The sequence below is a fragment of the Rhipicephalus sanguineus genome, chromosome 1 (genome assembly GCF_013339695.2).
Source record: "Rhipicephalus sanguineus isolate Rsan-2018 chromosome 1, BIME_Rsan_1.4, whole genome shotgun sequence".
NCBI lineage: Eukaryota > Metazoa > Arthropoda > Arachnida > Ixodida > Ixodidae > Rhipicephalus > Rhipicephalus sanguineus.
The window spans coordinates 243630117-243649400 of NC_051176.1; the positions used below are offsets into that span (position 1 = coordinate 243630117).

At 45.4% G+C, this 19284-nt stretch overlaps 1 protein-coding gene across 1 annotated transcript; it reads left to right on the plus strand.

Moving 5' to 3' along the window:
* Positions 1-1312: 1312 nt before the first annotated feature.
* Positions 1313-19281, plus strand: LOC119382086 (uncharacterized). The gene is made up of 17 exons (XM_037649821.2): positions 1313-1424; positions 1546-1639; positions 4504-4646; positions 5593-5725; positions 5807-5979; positions 8063-8146; positions 8286-8502; positions 8575-8756; positions 10999-11113; positions 12758-12897; positions 13828-13936; positions 14571-14716; positions 15370-15505; positions 15618-15757; positions 15830-15965; positions 16072-16401; positions 19080-19281. Exons 1-17 carry the CDS (start codon positions 1313-1315, stop codon positions 19279-19281), a joined length of 2592 nt encoding a protein of 863 aa, XP_037505749.2.
* Positions 19282-19284: the final 3 nt, after the last annotated feature.

The window sequence follows — 19284 nt, forward strand, 5'->3', positions numbered from 1 at the left end:
GTCGGCTTGCAATATCACTGCTTCTGTAGGGGCATGAATATTAAGTGGCTACCACTGTTATTTCGAACGTGCCATTCACAAGTGCCTCTGAACAACTACCGGTTCAGTCATCTTCAGCCATTACCCATGTAGCAGGAAGTAATACCACAAGCGGTTAAAATGATTACGCGTTGACGTGAGAACCCTAAACAACAACATATCGCTTCAGAATTCACGCTCTTTGCTGATGCAAAACATATTGTAGGTGTGCGTAACGCGAACAAGACAAAGCGAGAGAAGAAACGCAAAGGCCGGAGTGCTTCTTTCGTCCTTGTTTTGTTGTACGCGCTACACACACCTATGTATTCGCACCAACTCGGCCGCTCGCACTGAATATAAGCCAGTTTCATACCTGGCGTTATACCATGTGCGCGGAACACAATAAGGCAGCTCATCTCCGTCATGTGTACAATAAATGGATAGAATAACTCGGCAAGTTTGCAAACGAAGGAAGAAAGAAGCCACTGGATGTGCAAGAGAGCCGGTAATGTAGCCTTTTGTTCGGCGTAGAGAAACGTGTAATGTAGATGGTGGAGAATAATGCACTAATGTTTCAACGATGAGCAAAGTAATGAACCTGACTTTTCCGTAGAATATGTAAAGAAAGTTAGTCGCTACTAAATCGCGTCGTGGCGGAGGTAAGTTTCGGAACAGGTCCTTCAATCGGGAGGAAGAGAGGTGTGTTGACGATGTGCCGTACAATTCCCTCTTTCTTTTAAATTTTATCCTCTCAGTCGCACAGCAGTCACGACGGCAGAACAACAATGCGCTAGTGAGTTTCACGCCATACGTTACAATGCAAACGATGGGGAGGTGCCAGGAAATATTTCCTCCCGCTCAAAGAAATTGAGTCTGAGGCACAGTTGAGAAACAAAGATCTGTGTCGCTGAACGGGCCGGTATACGGTCAGTTTGTCAAGCAAGCACTTGGGAATGGACACTACTGCTTCTCGTTGCGTGGCGCTTCCGCAGCCCAATGTTTGGTTCCACCCATGGGTATATAACAGATTAAACCGAACTAAAATGAAATGAGGGGAGATGAGAAACGAATCCTGAGCGTTGATTTTAGTGAAAATAATGTTTAGAGCTGAAAAAAAAGCACAGTGACGGACGACAAAGTTTAGGCACGGCCTTAAATTATCGAACGGGCGCGAGTAAAGTCACCACTCAAGGGCTCGAGAGTGCCATGAGCTGAAGAGACGTTTGATAATAACGAGGCCAAGTGTAGTCTTCTCTTTTCTTTTTTTTTATCCGCAGACACGCCATTCAGAACAATGTCGGGGGGCAGCCTTTTAGCCTACGCCTTAATTGTGATGGCCTGCAGAGCAAAGGGGGAAGACACAGGTGTTGCTGCACAAAGTGCCCCAAACATGCGAGGACACGAAGGTAAGGAAGTCTTACAAAATGTACTTATACTAAATGTCAATTAATTGACCCTATGCCGTACGAACTTTTCCCATTACTGGGCTGCGGAGCACATTATTTTTGACTTTCTTTTTTTTCGCAGTGGAACAATGTCAGTACACTGAATTCTCTCGAAGAAGAGAAGAATGCAACAAAAATGTGAACTTTCTGGCTTCAAGGAAGGGCAACGACTGCCAGTGAGTATTTATGCTGGGCATTGCGGGAACAAAGAACGTTGTTTCTGGAGGTGACATGGTGGCTATTGCGTGCGCCCAATTATTAACTGTTCCTAAATCGTAGGTCTGTGTTCCTAGCAGCGTTCTGGACACAAGAGGGAGATATTCCTCAATGTCTAGCTTTACCATGCTGCCCTTTACGTATTTGAAGTTATAATTAATTAAGCATGCGGTGCAGCCGCGCCACGTGCCCTTAAGCTTAAACTCCAGCGAAGAAATAGGAGGAAACCAGTGCAAACCGCAGCTATTAAAAATAATTTGCATTTGCTGTCACGTAGGTGACTCGTCCACTGTTCCGTCATTTGAATTGATAGCATCAGCAGCTATCAACAGGATGACAAAATACAGCATAGTATATGCGCGGGTCACTATGACACCTCATTGATTTAAGTCAAGTAATCACGTACGATGACAACGCCACATGAAATTTATTTGATCTTGAACATCCCCTGTATACCAATAACGAAAAAAAAAACCAAATAAAATTTTTGTAGGTTAGTAAAAAAGCAATAATTACGTAATAATAATATATGGGGTCTAACGTCCCCAAAACCACGATATGATTATGAGAGACGCCGTAGTGGAGGGCTCCGGAAATTTCGACCACCTGGGGTTCTTTAACGTGCACCGAATCTAAGGACATGGGCCTCAAACATTTTCGCCTCCATCGAAAATGCAGCCGCCGGGCAATAGTTAAGTAATAGACGTGCCATGATACTACGTTATATAATGAAATCACGAGGAATTGTACTGTATTTGCTGCGGAAGCGACAATAACTTAAGAGAGTTTGTGCACCTTCGTCTATGCATATACACTATGTCATAAGGAAACGAGCGCTGTCATAAGCGTATGCCTTTCGATGTGCCTTTCTTCTGCATGCTTCGCGGTAATAAAACTGGATTATTCAAACAAAGAAGTTATCGGGAAAAGAATGCAAAGTAATATATTACATCCGTTACAGCTTATCAACCCTTTCTATTTTTTTTTTTTTTTTTTTGTCATAAGCGCGTGCACTGACGAGCTTACCGTTTGCCTAAGCCTTCGTATACTCGAGGGCTCCGGTAATTGCGATCTAAAAACATGGCAAAGAATATCTCGCTGCGCGTGTCCTCTTCCACTTTTTTTATACGTAGGATAAGTGGCATTGAAAACGTTGTTTTTTTTTTCTTCTTGTTTACGTATACAGGGTATTTCACGCAAAAAAAAAACCAGGGATTTTTTTTAAAAAGAAGGCGGTTAACCGCAACTGAATGAAACCAACGACATATGGTTTACCATATCTCGTTTCATACCTTGCGTAAAAACGTTGGGTATTTTTTCTTCTTGTTTACGTATACAGGGTGTTTCACGAAAAAGAACCAGTGTTATAAAAAAAAGGGTGGTTAACCGCAACTGAACGAAACCAACGACATACGATTTGCCGACATGTGGCGCTCGTTAGGAAACTTTTTTATTGCGCTTAGTTAACTAAGGTCAATTAGGCCATATTTTTATTATTCACTTTAGAGCCAAGCATGTTTCGTTACGTTGTATACAGGGCATTACAAAACGACCGATCCAATTTGTTTTTGGCAACGCATGCGCTGCGTCATTTTATTCCGGTGTTTAAAGAAATCCCGCAAAATATGAAATAAAATGACGTGACATCGCTCATGCGCTACCGTATTGCAGTGCTCTTAAACATGCGTTGAACAAAACAACCATGCGCGCGGACCGTCAAAAAGGAACGACGGCGCTTCCATGCCGTGTGCAACGCCTCCTTTATAAAAAACTGAGCCTTCTATACAGCCTACTTTATAAATGTTTTATATAAGAGGCGTTGCCGTGTCCCGCCGCCTAAAGTGCTGACGCGCTGTGAAGCCGTTGCCTAGAGCCGCGGCCGCCCATTACGCCACGTCCGCGGGCACGGTTGCTTCGCTCGAAGCATGGTTCAAAGCGCTGCAATACGGTAGTCAGTGGTTTGATTTCATACTTCGCGGGCTGTCTTTAAACGCCGGAAAAAAATCACAGCGCAGCGCGTACGTCACCACTAAAAATTGGATCGGTCGTTTTGGAATGCCCTCTAGAACGTAACGAAACGCACTTGGCCCTAAAGTGAATATTATTTTTTTTATAATTGATCTCATTTAATTAACTAATTAAGCGCAATGTAAAAGTACCCTAACGATCGCCACATGACAGCAAATCATATGTCGTTGGTTTCATTCACTTGCGGTCAACGGCCTTTTTTTTTTAATCCTTGGTTCTCGTTACGTGAAATAACCCGCATAAGTCCATTCGCGAAGGAAATGTGCAGAGTTCTATTCGGCCCTTGCCTAAAATAACACTTTAGTCACAACCTTAAGGCTTTAAAAAGTAATACTAGTAATAAATAATTCAGTGAAAAATTATTACATAGCACCTCTTGCTCATCCGAAGTTTTCTCCATCAGCAATCCGCGTACGTCGCTCACGCTGCGCTGGTGTGTTTGGGGCGTGGGTCACACCTTTTGTGATATCGAATTTTCTTCGCATTTCGAAACATTTACTAGCCCAGAAAATTATTAATCAAAAAGGCACGAGAACTTCATTGAAGGGAGGAAGCACAGACACAGTCTTGTAGATCTTAAGCATATTATTTCCTTAAAGTTCACTTAAGGAGCCGAACCCTTCGACGTGGCTGAATCACTATAGAGGAGATGAGAAAAAGGTGGGAGTTTGGGAACAGCTGGGTTCTCGTTGCTGGGCATCGTATTGTGCACACGTTGAACACAGCGAGCGTTTCTCATAGTCGCCGACAGTAGAGATGCCAGATGGAAGTAACACCATGGTTCACTTCTGCGCAGCGTGATGCAAATTTACGTCGACTGCCTGACCATTGCGCTGAGGAACACTGGCTGTACAACGAACCCGTTCTTCATGACTTCGGAATCTAACCTAATAAGGAAGAAGATAAGCGACAAGAACCTGACCTGCGACCTTTACAGTGGTAAGATATCGAGCATCGCTAACTATGCTTCACTTCTTTAGACTATATAGTTTGCTCACGGGCATAGATTGAACACGTGAACTGCTGAAGAGAGCGTAGAGGGCATGCCGACAGTTACAGTCACTGGCCGACTAGCGCGTAATTCGGCCAGAAAGTTTCAGTTGAGTTGGCGTTTTGTGTCCGAACACATGAAGTTGCGACCCAGCCGCTCCATGCATCCATAGAACTGAGGCCTTGTGGTTGAATGACCGCATTGTTGTGAGAAACCGTCCGCTGGCAACCCAATGCCTCCGATAAAAACGCGCTCAAATAAGCGTCCGCCAGCTCGGTACAACATTTTGTTCAGGATTAAGCACATGATGAAGAAGCCTGCACCTGAAAGCTTAAGTCGAACCATTGAGTACAATGAGATATAGAAACGGGAGATTTGGGGGGGGGGGGGGGGGAGGTTTCCTTGGGGGGGGGGGGGGGGGGGATAGGGCCCACCGTTTTCCGTGGTGATCGTTCACATAGAGTCCCAAATGCGCACCTGACAGGCGGGCTTGAGCAGCTTGTTCTCTTCTGTCCGCCAGCTCGGTACAACATTTTGTTCAGGACTAAGCACATGATGAAGAAGCCTGCACCTGAAAGCTTAAGTCGAACTATTGAGTACAATGAGATATAGAAACGGGAGATTTGGGGGGGGGGGGGAGGTTTCCTTGGGGGGGGGGTGGGGGATAGGGCCCACCGTTTTCCGTGGTGATCGTTCACATAGAGTCCCAAATGCGCACCTGACAGGCGGGCTTGAGCAGCTTGTTCTCTTCTAAACTTTGAGCGTCATAATGTAGCGTAGGTGTATGAGGCAGTTCCCGAATATCCAGATTCCCGGGAATCGGCGAGTTGTCATTTATAGGGAATAAGTACTTTAGGGTATAACACTTTATTACAGCAGCCCTGCATTTTGCAGATCTACTCGTACTCCGGGAAGACGTGGAACATAGCTGCTTGCGCGTTCGTGCCGTGAAGCTGTTTTTCAAATGTGGCGCGGCGTTTCATTTCCATATGGAAGGAAAGTCACTGACATCCGGAACAATATGCGAGTGAGTAAGCTATTCAGTACACTAGTGACCGTGGTAAACTCGTCACATTAAGGCGAACCTTGTTCGTTATTCCCAACGTAGACTCTTGAAAACGTACGTGGAATGCGGAAACGTCGCTCTTAAGGACACAAACTGCACGGACGACGAAAATCTGAAGGCGCACATGAAGTTTTTCCTGAGCCAGTCCTTGAAAAGGCACTCTTTGAACTGCCAAAACATCACCGGCTACAGCAAAATGCCGCCGTTCTTGAAAGGTAAGCGAAATTAAGAAGTCATCCAGCCGTAGCTTGGCTTCCATTCAAAGAGAGGTAATAGCTTATGGAGGCGCAGATTGTCGACTGCACACAATTTTGGAAGCGAAGAAATGGTTAATACGTAATGACACGGAGCACAATAATAAACGTCTTGAGCAAGACTGAAAAAAAGAAAGAAAACTACAATGGTATCAGTGAAGGCGCCGATTTCTATATATTGACATAAATTAAAGCAGGCAACCCATTTTATACATCCACAATAAGTTGATACTTAACCGTATGCTCAGCGCTGCTGCGGTGGCTCAGTAGTTACGGTGCTCGGCTGCTGACCCGAAACACGCGGGTTCGATCCGGGCCACGGTGGTCGCATTTAGATGGAGGCGAAATGCTAGAGGCCCGTGCAATGTGCGATTTATGCGCACGTTAAAGAACCCCAGGAGGTCGAAATTATCCTGAGCCCTCCACTACGGCGTGTGTCATAGCCTGAGTCAGTTTGGGGCGTTAAACCTCATAAAACGACCAACCTAACCGTAGTGAGTGCAGCAATAGCAGACACATTTTTTTGTAGCGCCTTTAAACATTATTGCGCACAACAAACACATAGACACGCACGCCCGCACGCATGCTCGTAACCACAAGGAAGGTGACAGGAGCAACAAAATTAGGAGGAAATGTATAGCTACATATTTTACTGTTCCTTCGTCAGCTTAAATCTCCAGAAAATCATTTGGACATGTTTTCATTAATTTCTTAGACCACTGATACTGCACCTTGACGGTTATTAGGGTATTTTAATCGAGAAGGAGGAAATAGTCAGGAGCCGTCTCTTACTCACCACTTTTGAAACCACAAACGAAGAATAAAAACGACATTAAAGCACCGACGTGCGCACACAGACACGCGCACACATGAGAAGGTATAGCGCACGTACTGTGTGTCGAGGAGCTTTAAGGATACAATACCGCGCAGATGAAATGTGCACTGCACCGTTTTACGTTATTTCTAAGAATTTCTGCAGAAAGCTAGCGGTAGACAATCATATCATGACTCATGATCATGACTGACATCAAAATTATAGCAAGCATATATAGATTGTCAACTCTAAATGGTCTATAAAGAATAAAACCTAGCATATTGTTTGCAAATGTGGTTTACGTCACAATTTGGACATCTTGGCGCCGTTTTGCTTTTCGGCACTATTAAAGAGGTTTCACAATTTTAGTTCTGAATTTATGTTGTGCCCATAGGGGAGACTCAGCAGCAATTAAGGATCTCTGTACCTTGTCCTCTTTTTGTTGGCTAGCATGCTAGATCACGAAGACGCAGCACTGAGAGACTTTGTTTTGTACGAATGCACAATAATAATTATAATAATAGCTGTTGGGGTTTAACGTCCCAAAACCACGATGTGCTTATGAGGGACGCCGTAGTGGAGGGCTCCGGAAATTTCGACCACCTGTGGTTCTTTAACGTGCACCTAAATCTATGCACACGGGCCTCAAGCATTTCGCCTCCATCGAAATACGGCCACCGCAGCCGGGATTCGATCCCTCGACCTTCGGGTCAGCAGTATAGCGCCGTATCCACTAGACCACCGTGGCGGGTACGAATGAACAATGCAAGTCGGATAAATAATTTAGACAATACAGGATTTTAAATCAGTTTGCATTAAAAGATTCTTTGCATATGTATGCTGGTTACTAGTAGAAGGTTTCTTTTTCGCCGTCCGCCCTGCCTGTTAGCTAATGTACTCAGACAAGACAGTGAGAGGGCTGTGCTGTCTTCTCAAACTGCATCAAAGCTTTAGTGCCATGTCCCTTTCAAGGCTCCTTCTCTGTGCATGCATAAGAGCTACACAGGACCACGGAGAAGTACCCAGATGGTACGAGAACTACACTCTAAGAAAAAAAGAAAGAGTCTTCGTAGTTGCTTAAAATGGCGTTACAAAGTATATAGCTACAATATTCTTTACTTGAGCAGTAAGACGCATTTCGAAACTGTAGCGTTGATAACCAAAATTCTTACCTGCCTTAAACTGTTTCAATGCGGGAGTCACGATCATTATTGTTATTATGCTTTCAAGGTGCTCCAAGAGCGGCCTCCGATGTTCAGCGCTGGGCCATGGCGAACAGTGAATACGAGAGTGGTGAAGACCATCGCGATGAAGGTACGCTCAAGATTCAGTCACAGTAAAACTGCATGTCGGATGCAGGAGTCGTCAAGCAGCGGCAGAGCTTACTGTGGGAGAGTTGAGGAAAAGCAACTAATTTTCAACGACAGATGACGTTTTTTTTATTATTTTGCAGGGACGCATCGGAAACACTCGAGAGGATGTGCTATCGAAGACGCGCTGCGCCGTTATTTCACGTGTGGCTCGAACTTCTTGTGGAAGATGGTGATATGGAAAAGACACTTTGCCAAGCACCAGGACGTTTACAACCTGGCTGGAAACGAAACAGGCCCGACAACACCTTCCCTGAGGATGTTGGCGAGGAAAGCGAATGAGGACGACGAAGTTTGCGGGTTAGTTATCTCTAACTCGTAGCGCCTATTCTAGTCAACAGAGTATTAACCTTACTTTGTTCTGTCCCCCAGGGTGATCAAAGAACTCCAAGAATGCACGAACGAAATCATATCCCACAGCGAGTGCAAAAAATTGGACGGGCTCTCCGCAAAAATGGTCACCATGCAGGAAATGCTAGTCGGCGAGTCGGCGAAGTCAGCCTGCAAGTTCTTGCCCAGGGAGAAACACGCTGTCTATCCATCGTACAGCAAACGTGAGGACATGCGAATGTTGAATTAGGACCTGTAAAAAGTATGCGCGCCTCGAGGAGTCTCCAGTGCTATTCCGGGGACAGTAGCCGATTACTGAATGCTAGTTCTCATTAATCGTAATGAAGTCGCTGCTTAATTGCTTGACGAGTTAGTCGTTTATTACGTCATAATGAGCAGCAGCGATCGTCAGATCGTCCTTAAAGTAGAAGCACTTCTCTTCCTCTCCAAAGAAAAAAAAAAAGCATTTGCTTAACTGTAAAAAGGATTTCTAGACAACATGCCTGCTTTACAATTAGGGCAGACTTTCTGAAAATTGCCTGCGACATACAACATCGTTCTGCCTATTCATTTGCATTAGAAGGGCCAGGGATTACTTGCATTAAAATCGCAGAAGTCCAGAGCTAAACAAAAAGTTTAATCACTGGATTTTTAATTATACATTTTAGGACACACCTGTGCATCACGAAATTGAAGCATATATGTAGTCAGGCCACGTTTCTTAGCTGAAATCATGAGTTTATAGCGCTACTTTTGAAGTATCCGCACGTAAACTGCGTTACGAAATAAATGGTCGTTCCAACTTGGCAGCTTCCCAAAAGCGTGCATCAAGCTTTTCGGTATAATGTTTAACTATTAGGATCTTAACTGCGATGCAAATGAGCGTTTTTAAATAAAACTAAGCGCGAATAACCTGACAGTACATTTGGCTTACGATTAATGCTAATAAAAGACGGGAGCAGCAATGAACTGTGCTGCCGATTGAGTGCGCGCAGGCAGGTAATAACCGGCAATAATGCGGACATAGTACAGCAGTGGTATGCCGCGCTCATACGGCTGAACGGTGAAAGCTCCCGTGTTTTGTATAGCTAGGCGATTTTAGACGTCCATTCCGCATGCGATGGAAGCGCCCTTTACGTTTCTGCAATTATCGAATATCACAGAGTACGGAATTGTACAGGGTCGAAAAACTGGGCTTGATGGCGTGGCACAGCGGGAGATATTAGCGCACAATCACAAAGAGGACACATAACGACAACTCTGTGGTTCTAAGTCTTCATTGGTACTGGGCGCTGGTTTCTATGAAACTGTAGCGGCTGTATACACCACGCAAGCTTTTGTTCTTGTACTTCGCCTGCTCAGAAAGTTGGGACACCTAAGGAATGTTTGACCATGATCTTGGATTAGTGCGGTTTTCTCCGGTCGTTGATGAAAACAACGAAGTTGAATGCTGTTTCTTGGGCGAGTTGGAAATTCATACTTGGAAGGGTAGCGCTAGTAGACACGGACTAGAGGAAGACACACGGACACACAGACGGAAGCGCTTCCGTCTGTGTGTCCGTGTGTCTTCCTCTAGTCCGTGTCTACTAGCGCTACCCTTCCAAGAACGAAGTTGAAACGCACGACAGTGTTCGAAGGTGGCGACTCGTGGTTTTGATCCAGTCGCTTGTAGCTACATGGTTCAAATCTTTTCGATAAGGTTGATAGCTTGGAATCGTTAAATGTATCGTTTCTGCACAAAAGACCTAGACGACTAAAATATGCCGAAAATATGAGGAACCCTGCTTTGTTTTAAAAACATGGAAATAATCGTTCCCGCGAAAACAAATATTATTGGTGGCTTACAAGCAGATATCTTTCATCTGGCTTCAGCACTTCTTAATGCAGCGCGTGCTAAGCAAGTGTTGCACAAGTTTGAAGCGTGTGAAATTTTGGCGCGACAACAGCCCATCTTATTCTAAAAATGCATAATAATGCCCGTTATGTTATGTTATCGACATATTTCACTGGTACTTCTGAAGCTCTTCTCGTACTTGCATATTCTGTTCTCAAGTGTAATCCCCTCACGCAATGCCCTACCCAGGATCGGCGACATATTCTAAATAAATAAATGAATATCCCAGAACACTGTTGAATAACCTGTTATTTGACGAGAATCGCAGTGTATAATTATATATTTAACAAAAAGCTTCGAAGAGGGGCAGCTGCAAAGACGCCATGATCCATACTTTCATTGATTATGTAACTAATTTCCGGGCGAGCAGAGTGGAAGAGTTCAGCTATAGAAAAGAGCATTGCTATGTGCGTACACGCATATTGCAAACTGAGACGTTAAATAGATCACATATATAGTCTGTGCTTTCAGTGTGCTATTAAATGGTGAATAAGGTAAGCGGAAGGCGCTATTTCGCGTTACTCTTTCGCCGAGCACGCTAACCGATTTGCTTTTTGGTCTTGCCCAACTAGAGAACCTACCTCCGCCAGGCTGCTCGTACAGGAAGCTTGTCAAGCTCTTTTCCTTCTGCGTGGTCAATTTCTTCTCGAGTTTCTCCATGGCGAAGGATACCGTGCAGGCGTGCATGTGAGTATTAAGAATACGAAGCAATTTCATTAAGTGTGCATCGCACCCGCACATTATTTTCAGAAGACAAAGGATACGGCAAAGTTGATAACAATCCACTTTCATCGGCACCACGTTGACATAAAACTATGTCTTCTTCTGAATAGTCTACCCATCGAGCTTCGTAATATTGCACCGGAGTAAAATCTGGCCCTAGTGTCTATGGGAGCTGCAATGCATGGCGCTTCAGCCAACATGGGAACGATGAGTAGTACATGGATTTGCATAAGCTTCGTTCTTTCGGCTCCGTGTAGCCTGCAGCCGCTTTGTCGCAAGATGAAGTTCAGCAAAATTTCAGCAGCCCTACTTCCCCACCTTGACAATTTTAAGCCGAATAATTCAAGTCAACTCATGAGGTTAACAAAAAAAAGTCACAGTTTCGCCGCAAGGGCGAAGCAATGAATGCGATAGCAAGAAACTAATGCTATACGAAGTGAGGCTCGCCAATGGATACTCTCAGTTTGAACAGCGCTCCTGTTGCAAACGCGGCCGAAGCAGCGAAGCAAACTAGCGTGCTTCAAGTGTCGAGCTGTGACACTTGATAGTTCGCGCTCATCGTCTGTTTGTTCGTTTAGCGGCGTCCCTTCAGCTCGAGTGACTTTCGTACGCTCCGTAACATGAGCGCGGACACCACAGTGAAAGCTTGAAACAACCCTCTTCCCCTCACCACCAGAAAACCGCGCGAGCAGACAGCGGAAGGGCAAGGTTCTCCCTGCGCAATAAGAAGAAGCGAGCGAGCTTGCCGACGACTTTTAAATGCGCCCGTCGTGCTCCTAGCGCCATCTCGCTGGTAATGAAGAAACGCTTATAAGCGCCGGCCGTCTCCGAGTCCGTCCAACGGTAAAGGGTGTGTATATAACGCTGGCCGTTAGCTACGTGGAGGATCTGCGTTTCGTGGCGTAGCGGTTAGCGCCGCTCGCTGCGGAGCAAGAGGTCCCTGGTTCGATTCCGCGCTCCGGAAGCATTTTTCTGAATTATTTTCCTTTGTGGCTTTTTTATGTATATACATACTTATACATATACGGTGCATGACGGCGACGGCGACGGCAAAATTCAGCCGAGACTGTCCATATAATTGCTATCGCAATAAAAGTCATTCTTTTATCCGCAACGAAAGCTGAAAGACAATAAACAAAGTCACAAGTGCGTTCGAAGCCGAAAGCACGCAGGCTAGGCAAATCCATGTACTATACCCATCATTCCCATGGTGGCTTAACGATCGCAGCGTCACAGTTCCCTTTAGTAAATATGGTAGGAAGCTCTATGGGTCTACCTAACTGTGGATGCACTGGACTACCCTGATGTGACCTGCCGCAACCGACACCGACGTTTCAACAGGCGCGGTGCCCGCTCGGTAGAAGGATATTCGATCCACTGTCATCAATACGACTTGTTAACGCTATTTCATTTTTCGAATGTCTTTGACGCGCTGAAAATTGACAGCTATGCGCTTCGGTCTCATGTAAATGCAACGCGACCGCAGAATTTGGCAGAAATCAATCGTTATCCTTAATTTCGTTCAACTTTTGCCCTGGTCATTTCACGCTTTGTAATCGGTGACACTTTCCTCGGGCTATACGCTTCACCGTTACTCTTTGCGTGCAGGTTTCTTGGCAGGTATGGCTCCTGCGCAGAGCAGGCACGCAAGCTGACCAACTGCAGCATGAAAGTGAAAGAGCTGGAAGATTTTGTGTACCTCACGAACGTCGTGCAGGACAAATACTCCTCCCGGTGCAAGCCAGAAGGTGGGCTTTTCACGCTTGTGCAGATCCTTTCAGAAATTGGGGAACCTTTGGAAGTGAGAAAATGAGAAGGGTCACGAATAAATGGCAAATAACATATCGATAAGGTTAACAGTGTCGAGTTATTGTAGAGTAAAACCACGGAAAGGAAAAGAAATGAAAGAAGAAAGCGGTATGCCTTTATACCTTATGTCATCTGTTGAAAAAGGCACGGAAATAAGGAGATAATGAAATTCACGACAATCTGGAATACTGGTAAAGAGTTCGTTGAGCTGTTCTTGTTCTTGCAGATAAACCATAACAAAAAGTGTGTTTATATGTCACAGACAGGCTGTCAACATGTTAAGAGACAGGGCGTGCAAATATGGATACAAGAGATTGTGTCCGTGTTTGCACGCCCTGTCTGTTAACACGAATACTTACCAACTAGCTAAGCTCTCTGTTATTTTAGGCGGTCAACATCTCAATACGACGTCCTATTTTTTTAGACGCATAAGGTCAGTTTTACGGAAGGCAATGCATAAGAAACAGCAAGCTTATGGCTTCTAATATGAAACGCATAAATTACCACAGAAACTCAATGCTTTTCACGAACTGCATGCCACATTTGGCAGATCTGATGCTGGCCATGTCGGTAGACGTATATGTCATGCGAAGAGCACTTAGCCGACAAACATACAGATACGTTTTGTGAATGCACCTTTACTTAAGTAGGGATGAAGCTTCCCCCCCCGAAGACGCAACGCTTTTCATTAGCATCGAGCGCTCATCGAGGGAATGACAGAATGTATTCCTCTTTAACGTTTCAGACAAGACCACACTGGCGGAAAAGAAAGGTACTGCTTTGATTTTCATAGATGGCTCCACTTACTGAAGTTCCTACAGACTGTCGTACTGACGATGCACATTTATTATTTATGCATATCACCGAAGCCGAAGCTGGAGTGCCATCTCTGTGCAAGAAGAAAAGCCTGCTTCAAAAATACCTGAGGTGCAGTTTCACGCTCCAAAATAAGCTCTCGGTCAAGATGGACGAATGTAGGTGGGTACCACTGCACGACCTAATGTATTGCTTGGCATAATAGCGCGTCATTTTTAAGTTCTCTGTTATTCATAATGTATCCGCAAGATAAAAAGGAAATACTTTGCAACTTAGAAACACGTAGAAACTTATCAACTTAGCGACCAGCAGAAAATGAACTTAAGGCTTAAAGCTGTGCCTTGTAATCTAAACGAAACGAACGGGAGCTCAGAAAAGGTTGCTCTCTCTCGCTTCATTTTACTTGCTGCGAACAAAAGGCGGCAATTTTTATTAGGGGCAACGTGTGACACTTTTGTTTTTCTTCCGAGCACTTCCGCTCGAGCACTTGCCTCCGGTTTACCGAATATTCAGGAAAAGTCTTCTGAAAAATAAAACTGGTACGAAATTGATGGTTCTGGTTCTATATTGGATACGCATGATACCGAAGCATAAGTTTACTTAGGACAAGGGTCAATTAACTGTCACGATAATTAATGAAAGTTAATTGAATGAGTTCACTGAAAAAGCAGACAGTTTTCTTGTGAGCAGCTGTTGTTTAGTTAGACTTTGCAAGTTTACAGCTGTCGTACTAATATGAAATAACGATCTCTTCTCTTCTGATAGCGAAAAATTGTCTTTTGTTCTTACTTTCTAGGGCTCTTGATTCATTTTCGCAGTGTTTCATGGAAGTCCGAGCAGACAACGAGTGCACATACACGGACGACAGCTTCACGTCCATTATGCAGATGCAGACGGAGCTAATGACCGACGCCCTCAGGTCTCGCTGCACGCAGAAGTTTGGTAAGAAATTCCGCACGCCTTTCAGAGCCTCTCGCAAAGAGGCTGTAGACACGAATTGCCCGTGGAGACTCCCACTGAGACTGATTAATATGCGAAAGTAGAAATTACAGCCGCCCTCACTATCACGATGCTTTCGCTACGTCTCGTACGGGTAACCTTGCCCCGCTAACACGGTCAGCTTACTTCTAAATCAAGGATACGTCCTTCAGTTTTCCCTCTGCACGTATAATTGGCGCGAATATCCAGCGGAGCCTAAACAACACTGCTTCTGTAGCGCGGCATTTGCGGTTGTAGTTTGCCTACCGGCCACGCATGCGTGTGCCCATGCGTGTGTAATCATGTGTGTGTGGTAGTGATGGTGGTCAAAATAGGCGTGGCAGGGACGAGATAGCTGAGCATCATTTTCGGATGTCTTATAGTGTATGTTCTGTTGCATAAGAGAATGAGCATTCGCAGCAGTGTAGTGAGGGGGAGGGAGCTGGACTAGTTGGGGGTTATTACACACCACCATTTACATATGAGCAATACTTCGGAAACAATACCCACTCCATCAAATTCGTGGGTGTCCTGTCTTGGACAAGTTGCGCTAAGCCGGAGGCTGCGCGAGCAAATCTGCAGCATCTGTATATGTTACGATGCCTCTCTCTCCACAGCCGACTTGAATGTCTTGCTGAAGTGCGCTCAACCCGACGCGCTGAAGAAGATGCTTCTCTGCGGACTTTCTTACAACAAGCTCATGGAAGATTTGAAAAGACAAGGCGAGTACTACGTCACGTCGACAACGTGCAGGTAAACTCTATGTACACATCGGCAGGAAGCGCCACTGTGATCCGCGCTTAGTGCTGTTGAAAAGTTTGCTCACGCAGACTGCTTGCTCCCTTCCTCTCTTTCCTTTGACCAGCTACTTAGCAGAGTACCAGCACTGCATGATCGATGTGGAGAGGACCACTGGCTGCACAAAGTCTACGCTTCATGAGCACACGTCGGCTATACTGAACTTCTGGACCTGGAACGTGGCTCCACTGTGTGAAAGCGCCGCTTGTAAGTTTGTCTACGTATTTCACTCGCCCGATAAGTCGCACTAACATTTTTCTCTCTGCTCTTCGTTCACAGCTCTCCTATTGACAGACGTTGACCCCAAGTGTGATTACCCAAAAGCGCTCTTAAAGGCCCTCAAATGTACGATGGAGTTTCAAGAGTTTGCTGAGCAGGCCACGTGGGACACGATGACGTCAGCCGAATCTTGCTCGTACGTACCTTTATTTTCGCACGAAGTACCTGCGGTGATCATTGGTAGTTTTGTAAGACCGCGAGATTGAACACGCCAGCGTGAAATAAGAACTAATTCATTTTAGGTCTCTGGAAATGCTCGACAAGTGCCTGATAAGCTCCCTGGACATTGGACAGTGTAAGAACAGCTTGAATGCGAAGGCGCAAGTGTCCGTGCTGAGGTCGCTTCTTATGGCCGAGTACAAAGTGAGCTGCCGCAAAATATACCAGTCGGCACCAGGAATGCCCGGGATGCAGGCGGACGACTACGTGTACGAAGACTATTACTACTTTGGCGACGAAGTCGTGCGCACGAGGTCGCCAGAAAAGAACTCTGACAAGTTCCTCGAGGAGCAGTTCAGCAACGGAACGAAGATCGCCCCGAGTGCCCGCTTGAAACTGCGAGATCAATTCGAGTAAGTGTACAGACTGTTAAGCAACATCGTCGCACGAGATAACCCGCTCCATGAAACATCAATCTTTCAAGAATTGTGCTTGAAAGCTGATTTAGAGAAAACGGTCCTTCGTTAAGCTATGTAATTAAACATACTATAAATTAGGAGCTAGGACATCGCATTTCACATTATTCAAGTGTATGCATTTCATGCCGAAGCACGTGAATACGCGAAGGAAAAAGTGGTTACTGGATATCATATGGTTTGAACTAGTATTGCTAGTATCACTTTACAGTGTTGCTCGTTACCTTTCAGTACGAACCATACGAACCTATCACTAAGGCCGAACTTCTTCACAGAGATAAATTACCTTATCGTGTTTACTGTCATGAGCTCTCTGTTTTATATATCTCTTTGTTATGATATTAAGTGACGCTATTACGACATGCCTGCTCGGTCGTGTGTTAGGGGATCTTCGAATTGTCGCTTTATCTGCAAGCAGAAAACGTAATCGCGTCTCTTGCGAAGGGAATGTTTGTCGTAGCTTTCAGAGCTTAAGGCTTAAGCACCAGATGATCGGTTTTAGAAACGGAGTACAGCGGCGCTCGCCACAACATCGCTTGCTAGGAAAGTGAAATGTTCAAGACATGATCTCATGGACTGCTCGTGTGCAGAGAATGTGCCTCATTTTTTAATTATACTTTGGTTTTACGCACCAAAACACCGATCTCATTACGAGGCACGCCCGGCGGGGGACGCTCGACTAATTTCGACCATCTGGGGTACAATAACGTGCACCTAAATCTAAGTACACGGGTGTTCTTAGCATTTCACCCCCATCGAAATGCGGCCGCCGTGGCCGGGAATCGAACCCGCGCACTCGAGTCACCTACACTTAAGCCCTTCTATACGAATAACAACCAGTTAGGAAAGACATGAGCCTACATTCCGAGAAAGAACACTTGAATGCAAGAAAAAATTAAAAAAAAAATTGATGAAGCTTGCACTAAGCCGCGCAAGGCTTGACACAGCAAGACTGGACGATTCTGAAGACTAGCCTGGTTGCTTCTAGGTTGTTTCTAGGCCTTAGCAAGGTGATGAGTGTTGTTTCTAGGTTGCTTCTAGGTTGTTGCTAGGCTTTAGCTAGGTGATGCTAGGTCGTTTCTACGTTGATTCTCAGCGCAGAGAGAGAGAGGTTCGAGTTAAACCACATACAGTCGACAGTCACAGACACTACACGGATGTCCAGACTCCAGAGACAGAAACTCGCGCTGAAACCAAGCGCTTGCAGCCCTTATAGATCTACTGGGATGTCGTAGTTGGCGTAAGCCTTCCATCCCTTCGGAGTCTTCTTCCAACCGCCGTTGCCTTTCACGTTCCCTCGTTTTGTGCTAACTGTGCCTTCTTCCTTTTTAGCGGACCAGTGGTGAGTAGTGGGACTTACCCAATTTCTTTGGAACATGCCCGTTTGTTGGGCTAACTGTTGCCTTCTTGATTTGTAGTGTACCAGTGGTGAGTAGTTGGACTTACCCAATATCTGTGGCACATACCTGACAGACCACAGAGGGCAGGCCGCACAGGGCAAACTACGTAGGGCAGGCCACACAGGGTAGGCCGCACAAATTAAGGCTGCCTTAAACAGCTTAGCTTCTAAAAAACTCTTTGACAGGTGTTATGTCGACAAACAAATTCGGGAAATATCGTAATGGTCTTTTCATTAAGTTCCTTGCCTTTGGTCACCTTTATGTAGGCGAGACTAAAGTCCCGGCACTCTATGAAAAAAAGAAAGAGTCAAAGGACTTTTATTTTTTTAAGGTGTCGAAAAAAGGCTTTCTGAGCTTTAAAATAAGCTCATAGAGGAACTTAAAGGCTACATCAAACGGAGATTATATCAGCATAAACCAGTCCGCCTCAGTGGTACAACGGCCAAGGTGCTCGGCTGCTGAACAGAAGGTCGCCGGTTCGATCCCGGCCGCGGCGGTCGCATTTCGATGGAGGCGAAATGCTGGAGGTCCGTGTATTGTACGATGTCGGTGCACGTTACACTTCCAAAGCCCTCCACTACGACGTGAGTCATAATCATATCGTGGTTTTGGCACGAAAAACCACAGATATTATTATATCAGCATAAACAATTTTTACACTAGTGGAACACCTGCCTAAACTTTTGTCTCACTGTAGCCACCGCTGGTATGTATGCGGCAAAATTTACAGACAGTACAGTTCAGCCATCAGTACGAAGATTTGCGCGCCCCATGGCCTAGGCACGGAGAATCATTGTTAGAGGTAACATGCGCTTAAGAAAACTCTCAATTATCTGGCACAAAAAGTATCTGCTAAAGTATCTGTAGCAAGCAGGACCTGTAGCGAGCGCAGGGACGTCCATTATTCGCTGGCTGGCACTGCCCTCTTTCAGCATGCGCAGATTTGTTTAATCCTCCTCTTCCACAAAATTTCAGTTTGAAATTGGCGCGTGTCTTGTTCTCCTCGTTCTACCTACATCCATGTCTGCGCCGCGTGCCTTTTCATACCACAAATGTTAACGTACCATTCAATCGTAGCCACTATGTAGTTTTGCTAGCTGACTGGCGCGGTGGAGCTTGCTCAATGCCTTGTTCACAATTATTGACCCGCAGACTACCAGCTAGATTTTGACGAAAAAAAAAAGTGTATGCCTAGGTTTAAAAAAAATATTGCAGGGGAATCTACAACAAAGTGCGTGGGTTCGGGCTTGACAAGGTCTTCAACAAAGTCGGACACCATCGGGAGTCCACCACCGTGCAAGAAACAACTCCGACAGCAGGCGTAAACATGACCAACTCCACCGACGAACAGCAGCAGCGAACACTGATGAATGGTGTTGTGATTCCGGTTCCCGACAACGATGATGCACGTAAGTAGAGG

Bases quoted from the DNA above. Each gene is read 5' to 3' on its own strand.
- LOC119382086 (XM_037649821.2), top strand. From the start codon at position 1,313: ATGTCGGGGGGCAGCCTTTTAGCCTACGCCTTAATTGTGATGGCCTGC. The intron at 1,425-1,545 runs GTAAGGAAGTCT...TTTTTTTCGCAG, and splicing joins AAACATGCGAGGACACGAAG to TGGAACAATGTCAGTACACT. The intron at 8,757-10,998 runs GTGAGGACATGC...TTGCCCAACTAG, and splicing joins CTATCCATCGTACAGCAAAC to AGAACCTACCTCCGCCAGGC.